Source organism: Triturus cristatus, chromosome 9, assembly GCF_964204655.1.
Source record: "Triturus cristatus chromosome 9, aTriCri1.1, whole genome shotgun sequence".
Lineage (NCBI taxonomy): Eukaryota > Metazoa > Chordata > Amphibia > Caudata > Salamandridae > Triturus > Triturus cristatus.
Genome location: NC_140592.1, coordinates 862541552 through 862569305, shown reverse-complemented (window position 1 = coordinate 862569305; position 27754 = coordinate 862541552). Strand labels below are relative to the sequence as shown.

The window sequence follows — 27754 nt, the reverse complement described above, 5'->3', positions numbered from 1 at the left end:
TATTTGTGTCTTTCTCACCACCACACAAAGGCAACCCCATATCAAAATCTGGGATAGCCAGGTGGATTGTCAAATGCATACAGATTTGTTACCATAAAGCAAAACATACATTATCTGTTTCTCCTAAAGCCCACTCTACACGAAAGATAGGGCTTCAATGGTATTTTTAGGAGACATTCCTTTAGATGATATCTGCAGAGTAGCTACATGGTCTACACCACACACATTCACTAAACACTACTGTGTTGATGTGCAAACTATATAGGCTAGTGTGGGCCAGGCTGTACTCAAAACACTATTTCAAACTACTGCAACAGATACTGGTCGTCGCCGCTAGGGGTGGATACTGCTTTACAATCTATGCACAGTGTGTAATCTGAAGCTCATATGCCTCGAACGGAATAGGATACTTACCAGGATGCATCTGTTCTTGGCATGTCGAGCTGCAGATCTACAAACGCCCACCCGCCTCCCCGGCGACCTATATCTGTTCCAGTATTATCTTACTTAGATACACCACACATGGGCTTCTTTCCTGTTTCTTACTGAGCTCCATCATTTGCCTTCTGGCGAAAAGCAATCTGAGGATGGAGCCGAAGTCCATGCGCACTATGATCCAAAGGAGGAGTCGCATACCTCGTGACTTCCAAAGACTTTCCAAGACAAAAACAAGTGTAAGCATCCGGGCCCAACACCAGATGGCGATCTATGCACAGTGTGTAGATCTGCAGGTCGACATGCCAAGAACAGATGTATTCTGGTAAGTAGCATATCCCTTTCCTCCATAGGGTAACATTGACTGGTTTCTTCAGAAATTTCTTCAAAGTGTGGAGTTTCTAAAACTTAAAATATTCACCTAAAATCAACCGAGTAATGAAAACGAAAATACTCACCTGATATTAGGAGAGATCCTAGTGCTAGATCTTGGTGCCCAGCACTGACCCTGAAAAGTACTCACAACCGTAGTTACCACTAACCCAATTTTCTTCCATAGGAAATCATTGACTGTTTTTCTGTGACATTTCTTCTGTCGATTTTTGCAAACTACAAATATTCTTTAACAATCGTACCAACTGTGAAAACGTAATTGCTTACCTGTTTTAGATGGAGGTCCCAGTACTGAGCCTAGGAGCCCAGTACTGGATTACAAAAGTAACGAGAACATACTATACCTGTAACTTGAATTTTCTCCCTTAGGGATTCATTGACTGTTTTTGTATGAAATTTCTTCTAAGTGTCAACTTTTAAAATGGCAAAATATTGGCTAAAAATCACAACAGTAACTAAGTCGACTTTACTCACTTGTTTCCAAGAACTGTCCCAGGACTGAATCTAGGATCCAGTCCTGGAGTTAGAAAAGTAATCCTGAAAGTAATCTACTGCAAATAAGTTAAAACTCCCATTGAGCTCAATGTACTATTGTGTTGCCTATTTTATCAACCTGTAACTATTACCTACAAAAGTCCATTGCATATTGCAAAAGTATAGAACTAAAGCATCTCATTCTGAGAAAGTATATTTTAATACCTATTGGTTCTAAAACAAAACAACCCTATATTTTGTATATAATCCATTGGCCTAGAGTTCAGTTCTTGAGTGTGTGAGACCATTTGCTGACTGAGTGTGTACAACAAATGCTTCACACTGTCCTCTGATACTGCCTTACGGCTCGACCAAGCTACCACTTTAGAGAGTAAGGTTATATCCAACTTTAACCTCTGCCAAACCTCTGGGGACTGTGGACTCTGTACACACTGTACCTATTTGGGAACCGTATATACAGATCCACTTTCTCACATTAGGGAATATTCTAAGGTAAAGAATCTATGGCTAGATAGTCCCTACCATAAAAGGTGATACCGAAGGTAAGTAACTCGTTCAACTAGACCAACAGTGGTGCAACACGTCAGACACTACTCCGCTACCTCGCAGGGTTGATCAAAGAGACATATATGGTGTCACCTAGTGTTATCGTTTTCTCTTTTGCATTTCCCCAGATGATCCCTCAGCTCCACTGTTAAGGTAATGTCTACTCCACAAGTGCCAGTATTTAGGAAATGCCACTCAACTTTCTAATTTCCTATTCACATTTTCACACAAATATTGTCTTACTATATGTTGCATCTCTTTACTGGGTCGATTGCAGAAAGATTGCTGAAAGGCCCCATGGTGTCCTATGATCTGATGGCAGTGATGCTCTCTGCTTTTTTGTAGTGTGTAATCTGTGCAAACACACATGAAAATCTTCTTTTAAAAGGCAGAAATATGGAATATGTGACAAATTCTGGAAAGGAAATTAAAGCATAGAAACCGGCAGATTACCAACCTATTCTCTGAAGTAACCCTTGGAAACTGTTGGACCTGTGCCACATGGCACTTTCTTAAATATCTGCTTGGGGCTTACCCTTGTGGGGTTACTTGGTGTGTCTGCTATTAAAGAAGAAAAGTCTCAAGGAGTACTTTGTTTATTTTGGACTTATAATTGCATTTGTTACCATACATTAATAATACATGAAATGTCAGTGTTGAAATGTTTTTGAAAGTGACAAGACAGCAAGCTGATCTTGTATTGTCTTTATAAATAGGCCCTGCTGGAACTGGCAAAACAGAATCTGTGAAGGCTCTTGGACACCAGCTTGGACGGTTTGTTTTGGTTTTCAACTGTGACGAAACGTTTGACTTCCAGGTACGTAATTTTTGAATAATTCAGAATTATTTGCAAAGTCCCCTTCACTGTCCTTATCCAAATGCTCTGAAATAAAGGTTGCCATAGTAGGCAAGACCCTAAGCATGTCCATATGAAAGCTGTCATTAGAGGTTTTTTTTACAGGACCGCAGTTGAAGCATCTGCATGGCCAGAGAACATCGCCTATGCGTGTTCACAACATTTTGCATATATTAGGACTGGATGTGTGTATAACGATGTAGTAGGGAAAGCATTATCGGAGAAAACCCAATCACTCCAAATTTTCCCAACTTGTTCATCCTGCTTTTTTCCTATACATAGTTGAGTGACGCACAATAGATATTTCAAGCCATATAAAACGTCAAGGTATTCAATAACTCTTGGATTTTCAAATGGTGGTGGTTTTAAATAAAAAGAAAAATGTAGAGGTATTGTTGCTGCATAACATGTAAGTTTAAAGTCTGTTAGTAGGCAGCCTTGTCTATAACACTGCCTTATCTTAGATTGCAAAATAAACCTCTGCATTAGTTTTGTGTTTTTTTTATTTATAGTTCATCTGTTTACATAAATGTTTCTTACCTTTTAGGCAATGGGTCGAATTTTCGTCGGTCTCTGTCAAGTTGGTGCCTGGGGCTGTTTTGATGAGTTCAACAGACTTGAGGAACGTATGCTGTCCGCTGTTTCTCAGCAGATTCAATGTATTCAGGAGGCCTTGCGAGAGCACTGTGTTCCCAACAGAGATAAAAGTATGTTGTTTTTTCTAAATGGGTGTTTAGTCACTTGTATTAAAATAAAATTGACATATGTTGTTTAGCTTATAAGTTACTGGGAATAGAGAAATGTGTAGTCTGTACTGTTAGTTTGATTTGCCTTTCTTGGTAGCATATATAGGGGTAGATCTCAGTATTACATCACTAGAGAACAAAATGTACTGTAGCTGACCAGTGAACAGTAATCAGAAGAGACTCGTGTCTAAGAACTGTATTGCTTTGTGTCAAGTCTGTGTCCCTCTGCTGCAACTTCAGTCATCGTCTGTGGACCTGGCTAAAGATTTGACTGCAGATTTGCCATTTACTGTTAGTTTGTTCTTGGGCAACCTTGTTTTGCGAACAAAGCCTTTATGTTTGCCTACCAGAGGCTTACATTGCTTTCTGAATATTTTCCGTTCATTATTGTTTTTTAGTTTCCTTTGGTTTTCCCATGAAAGGTTATGGTGCATTACTACAATAAGCTTGGTAATTGTATGTTTATTGTGGAATCTTCTGTGTGGATGTTATTTTCCATACTTTTCCTCCAGTGCACTTACTAGGAATGATTTCAAACTATACGTATTCAATATTGTCATTGGAATACAGTGAAGTAAGTAAGAGCTTGGTCAAATGTGTCATTGGTTGTGCACTGATATTTTTTCATTCCACAGCTAACTTGAAATTTTATACTACATTTTAGTGCTGATACTTGGACTAAATAGTATCCCTGTCAGAAAAGATTGGGTTCAGGAAAGCTCTTTACATTGCTTTGAAACTGTTGTTACTTTATCAAATGTCTCATTAACATCCTGCAATAACCGTTGATAGATTCTACCTGAAATTGCATCTCCTCCAGATACCATGCTAGATCCAGAAAAGTCTAAATGGCTCTCCGGGCCAACAGGTGGTGCCAAGCCTCACACACTACACCTCTACCTCCCAGAGTAGATCATAGAGCCATATATGGCATTAGCTAGGGCTGTGATACCCGTTTCTTTATTTCACACCCTACTGCTTATCCAAAAAAGTTTCCTGTTAGCTTTACCCACATAATCCCTGAGCTCCACAATTAAGATGTCTCCTTCACAAGTGCCAGTATTTAAGAGGTGCCACTCGCAAGCAGATGGCAATTTCAGACACCCACAGCGCTGATCCTTAATGCTTGTGGTCTAAACACGACTTAAAGGCCTATGGCAACTAGGCTCTCAGGCACACCAAGGCCATCAAGGAAAAGGAAGCAAAGCTCTTACTGGCCACACCCCTGATGAGCACAGTAGTAGTCACCATTCCAGTTCTCTCTGTAGATCTCGCTGTATTTGCCCCCACCATGCAAGTCTTTGGAGTGGACTCCCTCAAAAGAGAATTCCACCCGCAAGCAACACGAAAACACAGGCCTCAATGTCCTCCTTGGAGTTTATGCCCCTTTCTGAAGATATGGGAACCAGAGCCATGTTCCTGATTGGCTCCCATCCAGAGTAGCTTAATCCACTTAAAGCATATCCGGTCCCCTGACTTTGACTTTGCCCAAGTGGTGGCTTTCACTCTGGCTTTTCTAGTTATTTTACCTTTCTCATCTGATGCTCTTTTGTGTCCCATAGAACCTGTGAGACCTTGGACTTTGCATCTACTTGAATCAGTGTCTGTTGATCCCACTCTTCTCTTTGATGCCAATCCTGTGTTGGTCCCCCTTGTTGGTGGCAATGTTTTGCCAGTTGTTATGGCTTCTGTGGCCTTTTGTTCCTCCTTCAAAAGAAATTGCCTCTTAACTGGCAGTCCTCTGTAAGGCAACTTAGGTTCTCTCCCAGGGGATAATCCTAATCACCTCATCAATAGTCATAAGCACTGAATATTCCCGCCTATGTGCGGGGAACTGGGGGCACATATCTAATATATATTGTGTGTGTGTGTGTGTGTATATATATGTGTGTGTATATATATAATGTGTGTGTGTGTATATATATATCTGAAAGAGACACATTAGTGATAGATTCCTTACCTTAGAATATTCCCCAGGCGTCAGTACCCCTGCGCGCAGTAGGTGGCGCCGTGCAGCTCTGCGCCCGTCACTGGCGTCGTGCACGCCTGGGACGACGTCACGGGGGCTACTTAGGTGCCACTCATGCGCGCTGATATCCGTTCTTTCTTTTTCCGCGCTGAAAGCGCAGATCCTGATTGAGCACGTACCTGAGTCAATTTTTGACCACTTTTTGAGACGTTTTGTCTTATCCTCTTGTCTCCTGGTGCACGTAGGGATGCCTGGCTTTAAGTCTTGCGGGTCATGCCACCATAATATGTCTGTGGCGGACCCCCATGATGTCTGCCTCTACTGCCTGGAGACCGACCACGACTCCCGGGATTGTCGGGACTGCCCTGCCATGGCCCCAAAGGCATTGCGGGAGCGGCGCCGGAAGTTGCTGGAGGTCCAGCACTCCTCTTGCCGCCTCTCCGGGTCTAGGGGCCGTTCGCGGGACCGCAGCCGTCGCTCCTCCGACTCTAAGTCTTCACCTTCAGATTCCGGTAAGCGACGTCATAAGAAGAAGTCGAAGAAGCATATTCGCTCTCTGACGTCCCCCCGTCGCTCCCCAGAGGCGGACGTGGGGGACAGGGGCTCCGCTCTACCCAGGTCCGTCGTCGACTCCCGAACAGCAGCACAAGTTTCTTGCTGCCTTGGACCGCCTGTTTAGGCCTCTGGTCCCGCCGGTGCGCTTGCAGGCCCCGCGGCCCGACCCCGATCCTGTTGACCCGGCAGCACCGCCTCAGTCGCCAGCCCCGGAGCCACTGGATCCAGCGCCCGCGGCTCCGCCCCCGGTGCCACAAGGTGCAACGCTGCTGAACCCGGTGCTGCCCTTGGCTCCGGCCCCAGCACCGCCCCGTCACAGGCGCCGCACTGGGTGCCGTTTATCCTGCCCCTGCCTCGGTTCTCTGATCATTTCGTTCCGGCCTGGGATCCTCATTGGGATGGGGCTCCGGTTCGGCCCCGGCCGGCGGCGCTCACGACGCAGCTGGCCCCCTCTCCGGCTCCGGTCCTGCCGCAGCGACCAGCTCCTTCTACCCCGGATCCGGATGAGGACTGGGACGGATCCGAGGGCCCCCTTGCGTGGCAGTGCGACTCCGAGCAGCATTGGGTGGATGACCTTTGAGACGCGGGTGAACTTGATGTGTCTTCTGACCCGGGGTTTGCCTAGCCTCCGCCTACTATGGAAGAGGGAGTTTCCTACACTATGGTGCTGCGTCGAGCCGCGGAGACACTCCACCTCGACCTCCCTACGGTGGCCCTTAAGACCAACCTCCTTACAGAGGTGCTCCAGACGACGTCTACGTCGTTGGAGCCGCTGCTCCCTTTCAGTGAGGCCCTTACCGAAGTCCTCTTGGGTACTTGGTTGCGGCCGGCCTCGGGGGCGCCGGTGGATAAGAACGTCGCTAGGTGTAATAGCCCGGCGCCTGGTGATTCTGTCTTCTTGACCTCTCACCCCACGCCTGAGAGCCTGGTCATTCAGGCCTCGACATCGCAGAGTGCCTTCCCTCGGCTCCGCCGAACAAGGACTCTAAGAGGCTGGACCAATATGGCAAGAGGTTGTTTTCCTCAGCCAGTTTGGGGTAGAGATTGGTTAATACCGCCTGCTTATTGGGCTGTTACTCCCACGCAGTGTGGGATTCGGTGGCGGAGGTTCTACCTCAGTGCTCTGAGGAGGTCCAGGCTGTCCATGCAATTGCGGAGGGCAAGGATACGGTGAAGTGTGCCATCAGGTGTGGTTTGGACACCGCTGATTCGTTGGACTGGGCGATTTCCACGACGGTGACGTTGCGGCGCCACGCCTGGTTGTGTTCCACTGGCTTCTCATCCAATGTCCAGAGCTCATTCATGGACATGCCCTTCAATGGCTCCTGCCTCTTTGGTGAAAAGGCTGACAATGCCATGGAGCGCTTTAAAGACTCTCGTGCCACGGCCAAGTCTTTGGGTCTTTCCTCAAACTCCTGCCACGACGGGGTTCCGTTCCTTTCGTGGCCAGCGCAGGGGTACCCAGGCGTGCTCTTCCAGCAAGCCTGTGCAGAACCAGCCTCAGCGAGGCCGCGGGCGTGGGTTCTACAGGGGCGGGTCTGGTAACCAGCGTGCGGATCAGTCCACTTCCACCCTTGCTGCTTCCGCCTCGAAACCTTCCTAATCCGAGCTTCTGGGGGCACCCCACGCCAGAGGGTGGCAGGGGTCACCTCCACTTCCACCACTGGCGCAAGATTACGTCGGACAAGTGGATGCTGCAGATAATCTGCCAAGGTTGCTCGCTCCCCTTTCTGTCCTCCCCTCCAGCCATGCCACCTCGGTACCACCGCATGTCAGGGGATCATTTGGCTCTTCTCCGTCAGGAAGTCACGGCCCTCCTGGCCAAGGGGGCCATCAAGTACTTTCCGATCAGGAAGCGGGGGGGAGGGGGGGGTTGCTATTCCCACTACTTCCTGGTCCCCAAGAAGGACAAGGGGGGCCTGCTCCCCATCTCGGACCTCCGGAATGTAAATCGCTTCTTCCGGAGAAGTTCAAGATGCTCACTCTAGCTCAGGTCCTGTCTGCCCTGGAGACTGGATGGTAGCATTGGACTTGCAGGACGCTTATTGTCACATACCCGTCCTGCCGGCCCACCGGCGTTACCTGCGGTTCACGGTAGGCCAGGAGCATTTTCAGTTTGCTGTGCTCTCCTTCAGGCTTACCAGCGCCCCTTTGGTGTTCACGAAAGTGATGGCGGTGGTCGCAGCTCCTTTGCGCCGGTCAGGGGTGTCAGTCTTCTACCTCGACGAATGTCTGTTGAAGGCGGGTTCGCCCCAGGCAGTTGTCTCCCACCTCCAGACTACTGCCGACCTCCTGCATCTGCTGGGGTTCTCAATCAGTGTGCCGAAGTCGCACCTGATTCCCTCTAGGAATCAGGTGCGACTTCATCATTCCCCAACACTCTCTCCGGATGATGATGATGATCAGGGGGATCCATATGATGACATAGGAGACGTGCCCCAAGATTTACCTACAGGCTCACAGACCCATGGGACGATCATAATATCCCTGACATCCCTAACGTCTCACAGGATGATCTCTACCCTTCCAGACCTTCCCCACCAGAAGACTCACTGGGGTTCAACCATCTACTACAAAGGGCGGCACACTATCACGGGGTAGATCTCCATACCGACCCCGTGGAGGAGGATTTCTTCCTCGATACGTTTGACACCACACATAGGACTACCTCCATATTGCCTATGCTCAAGGGAGTTCTAAAACATGCGCCAGAGGTCTTTAAAGATCCAGTCAGAGCCAGGGTCATTAACCCGCGCATTGAAAAGAAATAAAAATCCGCCCCTACAGATCCCTCCTACATCAGAGGGCCAGCGCCACTAGATTCTCTGGTAGTGTCCACAGCACGTAAAAGGGCCAACTCTCAAGCGTCAGGCGAAACACCACCACCTGACAGAGTCTAAACTCTTGGGACGCATCAGGCAAGCGTACTGCATCCCAAGCTGCCAACATATGGCGTATCGCTAATACACAAGCGCTACTAGCCAGGTATGACAGGGCCCATTATGACGAATTAGAAGCCCTAATGCAACATCTCCCTGATAAATACAAACCTAGGGCCAACGAGCTAATTCAGGAGGGCAAAACCATTACTAATACCTCCATACGTTGTGCCCTAGATGCAGCAGACACAGCCTCCAGGGCCATCAATACTAGTGTCCTCCTCCGTCGCCATGCCTGGCTAAGGATCTCAGGTTTTAAACCGGAGGTACAGGCCTCCATCCTCAACCATCCCTTTGACCAGGAACATCTGTTTGGCCCAAAAGTGGATGAGGCCCTAGAAAAGATGAAAAAAGACACGGACACAGCAAAATCCATGGGAGCTTTACAATCGCACCCTCCCAGGCGCTCCTTTCGCCGCTCTTCCTTTCGGAGCACATCCAGAGGCTACTCCTCCGACACCGCTTCCACTTCATATAAGGCCCCTACCCAGTCCACCTTTACAAGGGGCTACCAAAGAGGCGGCTACAGGGGCAACAATAACAAAGGCAGAGGCAAAACAAACACCGCCAGCTCTGCCACCGCACCTACCCAATGACTTCCCTCCACTCCCCCCAGACCATCCCACTCCGGTCGGGGGCAGACTCCAGAATTTCCTCCCTGTCTGGGCCACCATCACCTCAGACAAATGGGTAACACAAATAATTCGGTCAGGCTACTGCCTAGAATTAATATCTACCCCCCCAAACATTCCACCCAGACAATGCCCAATGTCACAAGAACATCTAACACTACTAAAGCAGGAGGTAATCTCCCTCCTACAGAAAAGGGCGATAGAACACGTTCCTACCAACCAACGAAATATGGGGGTCTACTCCCTATATTTTCTCATACCAAAAAGGGACGAGACTCTGCGGCCCATCGTAGACCGCAGGCCCCTAAACAAATACATACACTCGGACCATTTTCACATGGTAACGCTTCAGCAGGTACTTCCACTGCTTTCCCAAAACGACTTCCTGACCACTTTAGACCTAAAAGACGCTTATTTCCACATTCCAGTGCACAACGCTCACAGGAAGTTCCTCAGATTCGTAGTGGACGGCCAGCACTACCAATTCAAAGTACTCACGTTCTGAGTCACAACAGCACCACGTGTATTCACCAAGTGCCTAGCAGTAGTGGCAGCACACCTCCGGAGAAAACACATCCATGTCTTCCCATACCTAGACGACTGGCTAATAAAAGCCAGTTCATACAACCAGTGTGTACAACACACGCATGCCACTATCCAGCTACTTCACCAACTGGACTTCACAGTAAACCACGCAAAGTCCCATCTACAACCATCCCACATAAAACAATACCTCGGTGCCACCATAGACACCTCAAAAGCGCTAGCCTACCCCAATCCTGCCAGGATTACAAGCATTCAGGCTCTACGCGCAAAATTCATGGCACAACACTCCCTTCCAGCTCGAGTGTTTATGCAACTAATAGGGTTGATGGCCTCTTGCAAGACTCCAGATGCGTCCTCTCCAAGAGTGCTTAGCGCGCCAATGGAACCAGGCCCAGGGTCAATTAACAGATCTGTTGTTGGTAGACGGTCACACCCATCGCTCTCTGCAGTGGTGGACCACCACAAACCTTTCCACAGGTGGACCGTTCCTGGACCCGGTTCCCCAGATAGTACTAACCACAGACGCATCGCTCTCCGGCTGGGGAGCTCATCTATTACATCTCAGCAAAGCAGGGCACATGGACACCTCAACAAAAGTTACTCCACATCAACCATCTGGAGTTACTAGCGATCTTCTTAGCCCTAAAATCTTTTCAAACACAGATTTCAGGCAAGGCAGTCCTAATCCGCACAGACATGACAGCCATGTACTATATTCAAAAACAAGGCGGCACACACTCTCCACAGCTCTCTCAGCTTGCACAGAGCATATGGAGATGGGCCATACCCCAGAAAATCTTTCTCCTAGCTCAGCATGTCCCAGGAGTCCAAAACACTATGGCAGATCTGCTCAGCAGACAAACACAACAAATCCACAAGTGGGAACTCCACCCACAAGTTCTACACTCATACTTTCAGATGTGGGGGCATCCACAGATAGACCTCTTCACCACCCACGAAAACACCAAATGCCCAAGCTTCGCCGCCAGATATCCACACCCATTGTCCAAAGGAAATGCGATATGGATGAACTGGTAAGGCAGATTTGCGTACGCTTTTCCGCCTCTCCCATTCATTCCACTAGTGGTGCGCAAACTACAGCAACACTCCCTCACACTAATCCTAGTTGCTCCAACTTGGGCCAGACAACCGTAGTACACCACACTGCTGGAACTATCTGTAGTACCGCACCAAAAATTACTCCTCTCTCCACACCTCTTAACCCAGAACCATGGAGAGATCAGACACCCGGACCCAGCTCAGCTCAACCTTGCCATCTGGCTCCTGAAGTCCTAGAATTCGGTTATCTAAATCTTCCCCCTGACTGTATGAACGTCATCAAGGAAGCTAGGCGACCCACCACTAGAGCGTGCTACGCCGCCAAGTGGAAACGTTGTGTTGTCTATTGTCACAACAACACCATCAATCCCCTAGACGTCTCCATTCAACACATCATAGGCTACTTACTCCACCTATAAAGGTGTAATCTAGCCTATACGTCCATTCGCCTGCACCTCGCAGCTATAGCAGCTTACCTACAAAACAGGCAACATCTATCACTCTTTAGAGTACCTACCATTAAAGCCTTCATGGAAGGCCTTAAAAGAATAATTCCCCCCAGAGTGCCACCCTCACCTGTGTGGAACCTAAATATCGTTCTCACCAGACTAATGGGGCCTCCCTTCGAACCATTGCACAAATGTGAACTCCAATTTTTACCCTGGAAAACCGCTTTTCTCGTAGCCATCACTTCCCTCAGAAGGGTCAGTGAGATACAAGCATTTACCATTCAAGAACCTTTTCTACACATGCACCATAACAAAGTTGTTCTCCGTACCAACCCCAAATTCCTCCCTATAGTCATTTCTCCTTTTCACCTAAACCTATCTGTAGAACTACCAGTATTCTTCTCGCAACCACAAACTGTTGCAGAAAGAGCTCTCCACACACTAGATGTCAAACGAGCCTTACTCTACTACATCGAGAGAACACAACCTTTCCGTAAGACCAAACAACTGTTTGTCTCTTTCTCTCCACCACACAAGGGCAACCCCTTCTCCAAGTCGGGGATAGCTAGGTGGATTGTCAAATGCATTCAGATTTGCTACCACAAAGCAAAACTAACGCTATCCGTTCCCCCTAAAGCCCATTCTACACGTAAAATAGGGGCTTCAATGGCTTTTCTAGGAAACATCCCATTAGAGAATATTTGCAAAGCAGCTACATGGTCAACACCGCACACTTTCACTAAACCCTGTTGTGTAGATGTGCAAACTAAGCAACAGGCTAGTGTGGGCCAGGCTGTACTCAAAACATTATTTCAAACCACTGCAACAGATACGGATGGTCGCCACTAAGGGTGGGTACTGCTATATAATCTATGCACAAGTGTGTAATCTGCAGCTCATATGCCTCGAACGGAATATGCTACTTACCAGTATGCATCTGTTCTTGGCATGTAGAGCTGCAGATCTACACACGCCAACCCGCCTCCTTTATCTGTTCCAGTTTATCTTATTTAGATACAACACACATGGGCATCTTCACTGTTTATTACTACGCTCCATCATTTCCCTGCTGGCGAAAAACAATCTGTGGATGGAGCCGAAGCCCATGCGCAATACCATCCAAAGGAGGAGTCACCGACCTCGTGACTTCCAAAGACTTTCCAAGAGGAAAAACAACTGCAAACATCCGGGCCCAACAGCAGATGGCGATCTATGCACAAGTGTGTAGATCTGCAGCTCTACATGCCAAGAACAGATGCATACTGGTAAGTAGCATATTCCATATGTGTGTCTGTTTAGTAAAGTATTGCGTACATTTATGTTTTATACACTTTATAAAACGTAAATATAGGTATGTACTTTGCTAGAAGTGTGTGTGTGTGTGTGTGTGTGTGTGTGTGTGTGTGTGTGTGTGTGTGTGTGTGTGTGTACACACACACACAAGAGATCACTTCAGAAAGAGATCAGAGGACACAGCGGGGAATTTTTCAGCGACCCTTTATTCACTGTTGCAAGGCATAATGCATTTCGGCGTGTGCCTTCCTCAGATGCCTTTCACACTGGGTAACACTCGCTCCCTCCTTTGAATCTTCAAAGGCCCTCCCATTGGCTGGAGTGTAGCTGGTTCCGCCCATTATTGAATGCAGCTGCAGCCCTCTGATAGTGACTGCATATCCCAGCATACATCTTTCCGGTGAGTGTAAAAAGCGGAACCACGTTGTGCCACTGTGAGCGCTGTTGTGCCTGGCAAAGGGGGGAGAGGGCTTTATGGCTGCTGAGTGTGTCCCATAATACAAGTGTCCAAGATCGCCTCAAGTCCCCAACGCCTCAACCCCAAATCCAGGTAACAAACCGGGTCGTGACGCGTTGATGCAGTGATCACGAGTCCCTGTGCAGTCACGGACTGCTGGTTGCATATATATATATATATATATATATATATATGTGTGTGTGTGTGTATATATATTTTTTTATTTATTATTTGTGTATATTTATTTGTATGTAGTGTATATTCAAGGCTAAAAATCTCATTTGCTTTGGGTTTTTATTTAATTAACCTTTCGCCAGACTCTAGCATTTTCTGTACACCAGAAAAAGAGAGCATAAGGTGCAAACAGTCTTTATGGAATGAAAAACGTGCAAGGGAGTGCAAAGGCATTGTTAGCTAATAGGCCACATTTAAAGCATAACAATTAAATACTGTCACCATGCTTTTAAGACCTCCAGAACCTCCTGTATCCCATCATGCCCCAAAGGTCAGTTCTTTTTTCCAGTTCCTTTAATGAGGATCCTGGAGCACTGGGCTCTTTGTTTTTTTGTTTTTTCAAAACATTTTCTTCAAAAGAGAATTTTCTTCGTTTAACTGGACGTCTCGCCATTTAGAGTGAAGAGTAATGACAGGAAATGTTTTTTTTCTGTCAAAAATGTCTTCCCTTTTTGTCAAGTGTCCTGCTTGTGGCAAAAAAGGCACATACTGACCCTCATTCAGTCTACATTGTATTTCTACCTGACGCACATCTGCCTGAGGTGTGCCATCAACTCTCAAAAAGAATGGGGAGAAAATCGGTCTCCATGGCTTACAGGAGAGAGGAAGAACTGGATCATCAGGAGGACTTTACCCATCTTCCTCCAAGAGGACTTCCTCTCTCTCCAAGACCGTCTCCAGAGGCAGATCTCCAGAAAGGCGACAAAAGCGGCGGACAATATTCACATCTAGAGCTAGGAAAATACTGATCTGTTCCCCATTGGTGTCAAGATCGTCGAAAGTGCCTTCAGCTACGAGGCACACTTTGCCTACAAGACATCCATCTGCGTTGAAGCAACGACGACCAGCATCGAGGTACTTAACACCTGGAGGGTCTCCGTCGGCGGTGACGCACCGCTGCAAGATGTCTAAGCACATGTGTAGGAGAGTAGGGTCTGCAATCCTATGATCACCCAGATTTTTTGCTTTTGCTTCATTGGTTTACGACTTTACCCGGCTGTGGGCCTGCCAATCAGACCCACAGCCTAGCTGTTCTCTCTCGAAATTAACACACATGTACATTAGGTGCATCCACTAATTGGAACTGGGCTGCCTTATCAGTCCCTGTATCAGCATACCACAGGTATCCAGGGCATCGGTGTACCCAGGGCCTACCAGGGGCCGCAGCATGTATTATGCCACCCCTGGATGGCCGCCCAAATCTGACACAACTGGCTGCACGACAGCTGGGGCAAGGTGGTGTAATCACCCGTTGCTGTAGGTGTAGTATTCCTATACCTAACCCTAAAATGGACGCATGGATTCCTGTCAGTCACTCCTATGGCAGGCCTTATCAATCCTGAAGGCAGAGTGCTGGGAATCATGTGAGATGGTGCTCTGGCGCGAGCTGGGCCCGTCGACGACTTGCGGAACCAAATCCTAATAGCCGTTCCATGGTGACGCGGGCCGACTACCTTAAAGTGCATTATAATCCTCGCGGTTATTTGCTAACTTTGGCATCGCATCACCCAAACATGTCGAGTAAGGTGTCATACAAATTTGAATACGAACCCCTCGCCAGTTCTGGCGACGGGGTTAGCATTCCACCCTTCTAGAGGGACACGACATGGAAGTAACCTTGAACCCCGGTTAAAGTTGACTCAAGCCTCAGCATCACAAAATGGATGCTGCCACCAGACACAAGTCTGACCTCCTGCTGCTGGGAGACCTTCCAGCGAGGGGAGCTTGGACAAAGGGTTTCCTGTCGAGGGCGGTGTTGGCACCATCCCAGACAGGGTTTGTGTATCCCAGGTAGGCAGGGCTGAAAGGAAGGTGATTGCAAGTGGCACCCCGGTGCTCACTGTGCATAGCTCGGCTCAAACCAGTTTCGGGGGCACACCAGCCCCTGAGCTGGGGCGAAGCCGGACAAAGGATAGGGGTGTAACCACCCCCCTCCTGGTCCCACCCATAGGTAGGACCTAGTCACGGGCCAGCCCCTTTTTCCTAGAATAAAGGTGGGAGCGGGTCCCCTTCCCAAATTGGATAATTCTGAACCTTGAACTACTTTCCACGAAAGGAACTCTTGACTATTTCTGAAGACTCTCCCTTGTGGCTAAGGAGTAGCCACCCTGCACCAGCAGGCACCACCTAAGCGCTTGCGGTTTGCTGTACGTCTCTCCCACGGATCAAGACTGCCCAGCTCGACGAGACCCGGGTTCCCTGCCATCTCTGACCTCTACCTACATCGTCAGCCCAGCTGAGATTCATAGGTGTGACGAGACCTGCGGGACCGGCCACCTTCAGAACCTGCACGCCGCTTATCTAGCACGCCCACCGAGGGACCCTCGAGTGAGTGCACCTAGGGTTTGAGAAGCCCTAACCCTGAGCAGCTCCAGCACCGAAGTCTGCCTCCCCAGCATCCACGAGATCTGCGTGGGGGCCCTTCTGCTCCTTGTTGCTCACCGCGTTGTCCGGCCACTCGCCGACCGGCTTGTGGCCCTCTTCACGGCGCACCACGACAGACTCATCACTGGTCTGGTTGCTCCAGACTGGCTCTTGCTCCCCTTCAACAGAGGAGTACCTCGGACCCTCCTGGTCCACTCCCGACGCCATCTTGACTCCACCGCGTGGGTTGGCCACTGCCAAGACCTGCTGCCCCATTCCTGGGCCCAGCATCATCGACAGCAGACACCTTCGTGGGACAGCTCGCCCTCCATCCTGGTTGCCACCGCGCCTCCTGGTCCGAGGAACAGCCGAGTCCGACGTCATCCACTCACCTGGTCGAGGTGACTTCAGCCGGTACCTTCCTGGTACCCACACGATCGCTGGCTAGCGGTTGAGAACTGAGTCCCCTCTGCTTTCAGGTTTTCTTCATCACCGATCCCGGCTTGGATCTCTCTGAACATCAACACTGGTCGCCTGCCAGCAACTTCTTCTTTCAGGCTCCTGAGACTACAACGAGGACTCCCGACATCTTGCTGAACCCCACGCAGCCGCAGCCTCTGGGCTAGGTAACTCGAGCATCTCTGTGCTCCATCGTAGGTTCACTCTACAAGTGTCCAGTTCCTTTTTCGTTTAGTCCCACTGATCGGATTCCTCCGGAATCAGTAACTTTAAACTTTCTAACCTTTCCCATTCCACTTGCAGTGTAAATGGTTCCGTGCCCTTCGGGCATTTGTGTAAATTGTGCAACCAGAAGTATTTTCATAAGAGTTTTGTAGTGTGCTTAGCTCCCTGACTCATAAAGAGCCAGGGTAGTCTTGTTATAAATAAATATCCTTTATTTTCATAACAACTTGTGTGGTGTCCTTTCACTTGGTGTTCAAGGGGTATATGTGATGGTAAACAGCTGGCTTAACACGCCCTCTAGAGTTTAGCCTGAAGACTGCTCTTGTCCACGCTACTAGGATAGCTGGTCTATAAGGTTGACTTACAACCAATTATCAATAAGGGTCGTTTGGAATGATACACAGTGATCACTAGAATAGTGAGCACTACATATCAGGCCAACTTCTCACAACATGTTGCAGAGAAAGATTTGGTTATCGGCTCACCCCATGTCTAGACACGCATCGAAGGAGAAGTCTCTGTTGACAGCGAACACCATCGGTCAACGTTTAGGCAGAAATAGTCGAGGGGAATGCCCCAGATGTTTCTGAGACCGCGATTAACCGGTCTCCATGCAAGGTGTACAGCTTAGTCCAGACTCTCAGTATTCACTGCCCTACTCTATCACGGTCTTCTCTACAGACACCATCTCCAAGGCCAGTCCCACAGACTGTGGATACTCCAGCTGGTCCGCCACAAAACAGTCCACCTAGGTCCCTAAGAGGCCTCAGGTCACCTAGGGAGAGCAGACCTCTGTGCAGAACCAGATCACATACAAGGAGTAGATCGCGACACAGGACCAGAACAAGTTCCTCCACACCAGCTCGGAGATCTCCGCGTTCTAGGTTACCTCAGCTCAGACTTAGATCGCCTACCTGGTCTACATCCACAAGATCTTCAACAAGGGATTACTCACCAATGCTTATGGACACTCCACCAGCAAGAACATCCCCAATAGATGACCGTAACACTTTTAATAAGATGTTGGTTAGAGGTACTTCTAAGCTGAACATTGAAATCCCAGCATCTACAATATCCTCATCTGTCATCTTTGAGACTTTGCACCATAGGTCACATTGAGGCGACTGCTTCCTTTGGTCCTAGGTCTGCTATAGCCAGTGATGGAACTTTTTTTCACACCAGCCTTCCTACTAGCGGCTCCAGCTAGGATCATTAAAAAAATATAAGGCTCCAGATCAGGATCCTTTGTTCCTGAGAACGGATCCACTACTGTTTTTTTGGCCTACCTTGACAGTTTTGTTGAATGGAACATTGTGCCTTTAAAAACAACTTCTTATGTGCTCTTGGTTCAAGACGTATGGGTCCTGTGGACAACAAATGTGTGCCACGGACCCTCACTCTATTAATTTTTTGTGTTTGTTTTAAACATATTTTATTGCATTTCGTATTTACTTTTGCATCCTTACAATATCCATAACTTGTGACATTTTATACATCCAGTCTAGTATACATTAGTCCTTTGCAGCTCTCCGCCACAACCCAGTTATATCCAACATCTTATTACAACTGGTGCATTGCCTGACAGTGAACTAAAAGAATGTTAACATATATTACAAACATATTATTACAGTATTGATGCTAACTACCCCAAACTACCCATTTCCCTCTGTGCCCGATCTCACTCGTTCCGCTCCTTCCGGTCTTTCGAATGTGAACTTCAGCCTATGCTGGTTGCCTGATCGTGTGCGTGTGCCACGCTACCTCCTGCATATACTCTGGCTTTAGGGCTTGGTTATTTTTGTATATATTAGGTTCTGCTACCTATGGCTGGGTTGCAGCTGCCGCTATGGACTTTAGAGCTTCCATTAAAGCATCCCATTCTAATGCTATTGATACCTTCCGCAACCCTTTGAGCTCTTCCCTGTGAAGTGTTGCGCTCTCTGCAGTACCCCATCTTATGAGTTCCGAGTGCCATGTCAGGGCGTCCGGAGGTCTCCGTGATTTCCATCGCATTGTAATGTTGCGTATGGCTAATATAAGTGCAAGGTCCATAAATCGGTATTGTACTTTGTGTTTGTGTACTTGTGTATGCAATCCTAGTATACACTCCTCCACTGTGTTCACCTCCCGCTCCGTCGCATCCCCTACTCTCTGCCTTATGGTGTCCCAGTATCTTCTTATTTTTGGGCAGCTCCACACCATGTGTATTAGGTCAGCTCCTTCTAATGAGCATCTCGGGCATTGGTCTTCTGTCTGGGGGAACATTCTGTCCAACCTATGCAGGGTAAGGTAGGCCCTGTGCAGTACCATGGTCTGTATAAACTTAAACTTCGTGTTCCGCGATACTTTCCTCGGGTGCTCTAATACCCTTGCCCATTCCTTATCTGTGAAGGGCCTGTTGATGTCTCCTTCCCACGCCACCTTCAGGGTTCCCAAAGGGGCCGCGGTATGCGTGCTGGTACCAGTGTATAGCCATCTTATAAGATGCCGACCCCTTCCCATATAATACACCATTTTAACCAATTCATTTGTGGGGGGTTCCTGCCTGTTTGGGGCCCAGTGCTTTCTGACATATTGTGTCAGTGCGGCATGTATGAGATACAAGTGTTCCGGGGCCCCAGTTTCATTAACAAATGTGTCATGATCTAATAGCGTCCCATCTCCGAACAAATCCGACGTCGTGGTAATTCCCGCGCTCAGCCACGGTGCTAATTTGCGCTTCGTGAGCTTACCACTCAACAGGTGAAACCCCAGTAAGGGAATATTCTCTTCCTAGGCCCTGGACGGCTGTGTATATTGCAGCGCCGCCTTCCAGCAGCGAAGTGCCTTGTCTAATAAGGGGGGGGGGGGGGGCTCCTTAGGGGTTCACCTCCTGGCAGCAGCAATGCGTGTAATTTACCATTGTCTATATCTGTGTACCCTATTTCCTGCAAGTTGCGGCCCGCCGTCCAGTAAGACAGCCACTGCAGTTGACTGGCATAGTAATAAGCTCGCAAGTCCGGGACTCCCAATCCTCCCATCCGTATACTCACTTGTAAATTTTTTAAGGCTGATACGACGTCTGCCGGTACCCCAAATTAGTTCGATGAGCATCGTGTTCAGCACTTTGAACGTGGTGTGTGGGACCATTAATGGTAGGTTAGTGAAGTAGTATAAAAGTCTCGGTAGCACCACCATTTTTGCGAGGGCCACTCTTCCCATCACCGACAATGGCAGTGCTGTCCAGAACCCTATGCTGGATCGCAGGGCGCGGATTGCTTTGTGTAGGTTACCGTCTAGCATATTCGCATGTGTCCTATATATTTGTATACCTAGGTATTTAAAGGTGTCCGGGGCTACTCCTATACGCGCGTCTCCAAAAACCACATTCTCAATCTCTGCGTGCTCTGCAAAGAAGAAGGCGTGTGACTTACTTATATTAATGGCTAAACCTGAGACCTTGGCAAAACGACTGAACATTTCGTGCACTGCGGCGAGAGGCGTTCTCAGGTCATGAAAGTATAAGAGAATGTCATCTGCGTATGCCGAGAAAAGGTGTTGCATGTGCCCCAGTGTTATGCCACATGGCAGGAATACTTTCCTCAGCGCTATAGCCAGTGGCTCCAGAGCCAATATAAATATTAGAGGTGACAGAGGGCAGCCCTATCTAGTCCCTTTATGTATCGTGTTTTCGCTAGAGATGTGGTTTCCCGTGCGAGCCCTGGCCACAGGGTTTTTATATAGCAAACGCAGCCACGCAATATAACCTTCTGGTATCCCAAATTTCCCCAAGGCTTGGAACATGTATTCCCAGTTTATGGAGTCGAAAGCTTGTGTTCGAGGCATGTGGGCTGCTGAATTCATATCTGTGCATAGATTGCCGCCTAGTGTTTGGTCCGGATGTTTGCACGTTGTTGTCCTGGAAGAGTCTTCGAAGTATCCTGGGATAGGTGACTCCTCCCCTGGACTACAGTGCGCATGGGCATCCTCTCCATCCTCAGATTGTTTTTTTCCGCCATTGGGTTCGGATGTGCTTTTCTTGACTCAAGTTAGGAAAAACTTTTTACAGGCCAAAAGGCCTTTAGTTCGCGTCGGTACTGTTCCCGATCGGTATCGATAGTATATTGTTAGTTTACTAACTTCCAGAACCAACTTTTTCGCATTTTCCCCGACCATCGACCCTTCATCGACGATGGAATCGAGGACACCATTCAAGCGGTGTCCTGTATGCAATGCGAAATATCCCCATATCGACGTCCATCCGGTGTGCAACAAATGCCTTTCACCGGATCACGACGAATCTACATGTATGGCCTGTGCCCGATTCCGATCCAAGAAGACTCTTCGGAATCGACGAGCAGCAAGACTCGAAGCACAGCAAGCGGCACTGGCCCCAGCCAACATCTTCAGCGCCGAAGACTAAGATGTCGAAGACGTGGAGAACCTACCCTCCAGCCCCGCTTCCGAACAACTCTTTTCCAGAGATGAAGCCGACACCGAGGTAGGAGACTACAATGAGGCCTTAGGGGCCGAAGAGAGTAGCTCCGGTGACGAGCAAGGCCTACCCGTACAGACTAAGGATATCCCAGTGAGCCAGTCTATGGATCCGGTCGAGGGATCGCCTTCGGGCCTTACCCAAGACCTATCCCGCAGTTCTTCGGCCCCGCCCTCTGGCCCGGCCTCGGACATTCAGCGGCAGCCATTACTTCCCAAAAAGGCTGGTTTCCCTTCTTCGAAACCGAAACCGAAAGCTGTATTGGTTCACCAGAAACCGAAACCGAAAGTAACGCTGGTCCGATCGAGGCCCACCACACCTTCGACGCCAGCAAAACCCGTCGGCGCCGACCGCACCAAACGAGATTTCGGTGCCGAGCTTGCAGCAGCCGACGTCGGCGCCGACACACAGAAAAAGAGCTTCGGTGCCACAAAACCTCCTCGGCTACCGGCACCGACACAATCGGCTCCGACCCCAAAGGTCAAACTGCCTGCTGCGTCGCACCCCGCTTCGACAGCACCACCAAAGGCACACTCATCAAAGACGTCGACGGCCATTGCCGCCCCTCGACTCGATGACTCGCCGGCACCGAAGAAGTCCACGCCCGCCTCTACAGAAACGACCGGCACAAAGGACTCGATGGCACTCCAGGTGCGGACCGTGGCTGCGCAACGCACCAAACACAAAGCAGTCCTCCAGGACACGTCAGGCTCCGAGCCGATAAAAGCTCCAACGGCCTCTTCGGCACCGACCAATATCACTTTTGGCCTGCCGCCATCCACGGCCCCAAAACTGTTCCAGATCAGAACACGGGTCACCCACACCACGTTCACGCCTGCTGAACGCTCTCCTGCGGAGTCGTCTCCGTCACATGTCATCGACGCCGACACCGGCAGGATGGTGCTCCACAAAAGGAGAATAACTTCAGTCAGCTTTGGACTCCTACCGGATCCCGCTTAAGAAAAAGCTGCCGGTGACTTCGGAACCAGTTCTTTCCGAACCTCTCCACTCCTTTTACCAGGATCCACAGTCCTTCTCTCCCACACACTCCGACACTGACGTTTTGGAGGACTACATGGGTGACCACGTCCCCTACCCCGGAGAGATGGACCCTGAAGGCCAACAGGACCCTGACCAAGCTTGGGATGACCCTGTAGACTCGGGTGCACCTATGGATACACAGGACCCGCAACTCTATGGAGCAAAAACATCTCCCACAGAGGACACTGCCGCATTCAACGCCCTAATTGAACGTGCTGCGGCCAATCATGGGGTGCAACTCCACTCTGACACCGTGGAAGACGACTTTCTCATGGATACTTTCGCATCCTCAGAAAGGAATATAAAAACTCTACCCATGTTAAAGGGTGTCCTCAAACCAGCAAAGGACATCTTCAAAGAACCCACCAGGGCAAGAGTAATAAACCCCAGAATCGACAAGAAATACAGGTCGGCGCCTGGGGACCCTACCTACATTAGAGGCCAGTTACCTCTAGATTCCATCGTAGTTGCGAATGCTCGCAAACGGGTACACTCGCAAACAGGTGATGCTCCTCCCCCGGACAGAGAGTCCAAGGTGCTAGAGACCTCCGGCAAACGGGTTGCGGCACAGGCAGCTAATATATTGCGCATTGCCAATACTCGGGCGCTCCTCGCCCGCTACGATCGAGCACACTACGACACACTAGAACAATTACTCCAACATCTCCCTGACCAATTCAAAGAAGGTGCAGAGATCCTCATCAGGGAGGGACAACTCCTCACAAACGCATCCATCAAGTGTGCACTGGATGCCGCAGATACAGCTGCCAGAGCCATAAACACTAGCGTCATGTTGCGACGACACGCCTGGTTGCGAATCTCCGGATTCAAACCTGAGGTACAAAATAACATCCTCAACCAGCCTGTCAACCCCGACTACTTATTCGGGCCGGAGGTTGACACCACCCTAGAGAAAATAAAAAAGGACACGGACACTGCAAAGTCCATGGGGGCTCTTCAAACGCAGTCCTTTCGGAGCGGCTCCTTTCGTCGCCCCGGAAATAGAGGAGCAGGTAGAGGACAGGGGTCACAGCAAACCTACAACAAAGGCAACACACAAAGCACCTACGATAAAAACACCCGGGGTGGTTATCGTGGCTCAAGCACAAAGGGCAGAGGACGCGGTTACGGCAACACCAGGTCCTCCCCCAAGAACAAACAGTGACGCCCTCTCCCTTCCTCCCGACCACATAACACCTGTCGGGGGAAGGCTACAAAGGTTCCTGTCCACGTGGAACTCCATCACCACGGACAGGTGGGTCAAAGACATTGTCAAATATGGTTACTGCCTAGAATTAACCTCAACTCCACCCACAATACCTCCAAAACACCGTCCTATGTCCTCAGAGCACTTAACGCTCTTACAGCAGGAGGTGCTAAGCATGCTACTAAAAGGCGCAATAGAGGTCGTACCCGTCCACGAGCAAGGTACGGGGGTGTACTCCCTGTACTTTTTAATACCAAAAAAGGACGGGTCACTCAGACCTATATTAGACCTGAGACCCCTGAACCGCTACATTCTCTCCGAGCATTTTCACATGCTCACTTTACAGCAAGTCCTCCCGCTGCTCAAACAGGGAGACTTCCTGGCCACACTGGACCTCAAGGATGCGTATTTCCACATACCCATTCACCCCTCGCACAAAAAATACCTCAGGTTCACTGTTCAGGGGCAGCACTACCAATTCAAAGTCCTTCCCTTCGGCGTGACAACAGCACCCAGGGTTTTCACAAAGTGCCTAGCTACTGTGGCGGCACATCTACAGAGGCAGCACATACACGTCTACCCTTACCTGGACGACTGGCTCGTTCAAGCAAAGTCAGCCCAGCAATGTGCCAGCCACATGTCCCGCACCATTCACCTCCTTCACAGTCTGGGATTCTCACTAAATTACCCAAAATCCCATCTCCAGCCCGCACACTTACAACAGTACCTAGGTGCGACTATAGACACTCTGGCGGCCACAGCTCAGCCAAATTTAGTGAGGATCAACAGCATGCAAATGCTGATTTCCAAGTTCAAACCCCAACACTCCCTTCCTGCGCGAGTGTTCATGCAGTTGATAGGCATGATGGCCTCCTGCATTTTCATAGTCCCACACGCGAGACTACATATGCGCCCGCTTCAGGAGTGCTTAGCACGTCAGTGGAATCAGGCTCAAGGACAGCTGAAAGACCTAGTGTTGGTGAGCGGTCGGGCATACAACTCTCTGCATTGGTGGAATCCACAAAACCTTTGCAAGGGCCGACCGTTCCAAGAGCCTGTCCCACAAATAATACTGACAGCGGACGCGTCTCTCCAGGGATGGGGAGCTCATGTACTCCACTACACAGTGCAGGGACTATGGACAACACAACAGAAGAAGATGCACATCAACCTTCTGGAACTGATGGCAATCTTCCTGGCAATGAAGGCATTCAAAGTACACTTGTGCAACAAAGTCGTGTTGATCCGAACGGACAACATGACCGCCATGTACTACATACAGAAGCAAGGAGGAACACACTCTCCACAGTTGTCTCATCTGGCTCAGAGCATGTGGAAGTGGGCCATTCAGACGAACATGTTCCTCATGGCAGAACACCTCCCCGGCAAGGACAACCAGATGGCGGATCTGCTCAGCAGACACAGCCACCAGATGCACGAGTGGGAGTTACACCCATCAGTACTCCAACCGTACTTCCAGCAGTGGGGTCATCCACAGGTAGACCTATTCGCCACAAGCGAAAACGCAAAATGCCAAAGCTTTGCCGCCAGGTTCCCACATCCGCAGTCGCAGGGCAATGCGATATGGATGAACTGGTCCGGCAGATTTGCGTACGCTTTTCCCCCAGCACCACTGATACCGCTGGTGGCACGCAAACTCAGGAAACACTCACTGACACTCGTCCTGGTTGCTCCAACGTGGGCACGCCAGCTGTGGTACACCACCTTTCTCAAACTTTCCGTGGTGCCGCATCAAAGGCTGCGGATCAAACCCGCGCATTTGACGCAGAACCATGGAGAGATTCAGCACCCAGATCCGCAACAACTGAACCTGGCGATCTGGCTCCTGAAGTCCTAGAGTTTGGCTACCTAAACCTGCCACCTGACTGTATGGACATCATTAAGGAGGCCAGGAGACCCACTACCAGAGCTTGCTATGCAGCCAAATGGAAAAGGTTCGTCATTTATTGTACTAATAATGACATTAACCCGCTAGACGCATCCATACAAAACATAATTTGTTACCTCTTACACCTATACCGATGCAATCTGGCGTACACTTCTATACGTGTCCATTTGACCGCAATATCAGCCTATCTGCAGACCAGGCAGCACCTCTCTCTATTCAGAGTGCCTGCCATCAAAGCATTCTTGGAAGGACTCAAACGAGTCATTCCACCAAGCCACCCACCGGCTCCAATGTGGAACCTCAACTTGGTCCTCACCCGCCTGATGGGTCCACCCTTTGAACCTCTACACTCATGCGAGCTTCAATTTCTTACCTGGAAAGTAGCTTTCCTAGTAGCGATCACTTCTTTAAGAAGAGTTAGTGAACTCCAGGCACTAACCATTCAAGAGCCATTTATACAGGTCCACGCCAACAGGGTCGTACTACGTACCAACCCCAAATTCATGCCCAAGGTAGTATCGCAGTTCCACATGAATCAAACTATTGAACTGCCGGTTTTCTTTCAAAACCCACAAACTGTCGCAGAAAGAGCACTCCATACACTAGATGTGAAGAGAGCCCTCATGTATTATATCGACAGGACTAAGATCTTTAGGAAGACAAAACAACTTTTCGTTGCCTTTGCGCCACACCACAAAGGTAATGCTATCTCCAAAGCAGGTATAGCCAGATGGATCGTTAAATGTATTCAAATTTGCTATCAAAAGGCTAAACGCACATTAACGATTCCCCCACGAGCCCACTCAACACGTAAGTTAGGGGCCTCCATGGCTTTCCTAGGAAACATTCCCCTGCATGATATATGTAGAGCAGCCACCTGGTCCACTACACATACATTTACCAAACACTATTGTGTAGATGTGCAATCAAAACAGCAGGCAGCTGTAGGACAGGCTGTTCTCAAAACTCTTTTTCAGACCGCTGCAGCTGGCACTGGTAGCCGCCGCTAATAGAGGGCACTGCTATGTATTCTATGCACAGATATGAATTCAGCAGCCCACATGCCTCGAACTGAATATGCTACTTACCAGTATGCATCTGTTCTTGGCATGTAGGGCTGCTGACATTCATATCGCCCTCCCTCCTCCCCCGCGCCTGTAGCAGCTGCAGCTCTCAGAATTACTGTAAGCATGGTCATCACTTTCTGTATCTACTCCATCACTGCCACAATGGCGAAAAACAATCTAAGGATGGAGAGGATGCCCATGCGCACTGTAGTCCAGGGGAGGAGTCACCTATCCCAGGATACTTCGAAGACTCTTCCAGGACAACAACGTGCAAACATCCGGACCCAACACTAGGCGGCGATCTATGCACAGATATGAATGTCAGCAGCCCTACATGCCAAGAACAGATGCATACTGGTAAGTAGCATATTCATTTAGTTCCAGCGATAGGCAGCATGTGGGTAGTGGCTTGGGGCTTCCGACATCAAGTGGTGCAGTTTTCGAATGTTCAAGGATGTGCTACGTGAAGGCAAGAATCCAGTTCGATCTATGTGTATGAGCTTAGGCAAGGAGGGCAGTAACCTAGTAGCCAACACCTTGCTTAGTATTTTATATTCCGAGTTTAGTAGGGACAGCGGGCGGTAATTCGCCATCTCCGCAGGGTCCCTTCCCGTCTTTGGAAGTGATATAACCAATGCTTGCGCTGTTGTGGACGGCATGGCCCCCTCCTCCCATACAGTTTTGTAAATTGAGGTACTATTGGGTCCGCATATGTGCTGTAAAATTCTATTGGGAGCCCGTCCATTCCCGGGTTTTATTTCGCGGGAGGGCCTTTATGGCTGCTCGTATCTCAGCCTGTGTGATGGGTCCGGTGAGGTCCTTCTGTGCCTCCTCTGTGAGTCTTGGATACGTCAGCGCAGAAAGAAAGTCTGCCGTTCGAGTCTCTAGGTCCTGGTCTGTGTCGCTATACAATGTGGCGTAGTAATGGCGGAAGGCTGTATTAATGTCTGCTTGCGTATATACCTTTCCTCCATCTAGTGTCTCTATCTCATGTATACCTGTTGTAGTGGGAGCATCCCGCATCAGCTTGGCAAGCAATGCTCCAGATCTATCCGCCTCCGCATGGGTTCTCCTCGTATATACCTGATAGTCAATGACCCGTAGTGTCTCTAGTGTTTCTGCGTGTTTTATCCTTGCTTCCTGCAGTGGGCCTTTGCTTTCGACTCGTGTAACCGCGTCTTGCTCTAGTGTGCGCATGTCATCCTATATCTCTTTTAGTTTCTTATGTATTTCCTGCCTGACCCCCACTGTCGTACTGATTGCTTTCCCCCTTATCACGGCCTTGAACGCATCCCATTCTATCAATGTGCTTGACGCTGTGTTGCTATTGAGTGCAAAGTAGTGTTCTATGGTCCCAGAAAGGTCGCTGCGGAGCACTTGGTCCTCCAGCATCTGCGGCCATAG

At 49.2% G+C, this 27754-nt stretch overlaps 1 protein-coding gene across 1 annotated transcript in view; it reads left to right on the top strand.

Moving 5' to 3' along the window:
• The window catches only part of DYNC1H1 (dynein cytoplasmic 1 heavy chain 1), a 1397843-nt gene that overhangs the window by 302620 nt on the left and 1067469 nt on the right, over positions 1 to 27754 (top strand). The window contains exons 28-29 of the mRNA XM_085626346.1: positions 2586 to 2686; positions 3273 to 3432. Of these exons, the coding sequence (XP_085482472.1) occupies positions 2586 to 2686; positions 3273 to 3432 (261 nt within the window). The remainder of the gene's footprint in view (positions 1 to 2585; positions 2687 to 3272; positions 3433 to 27754) is intronic.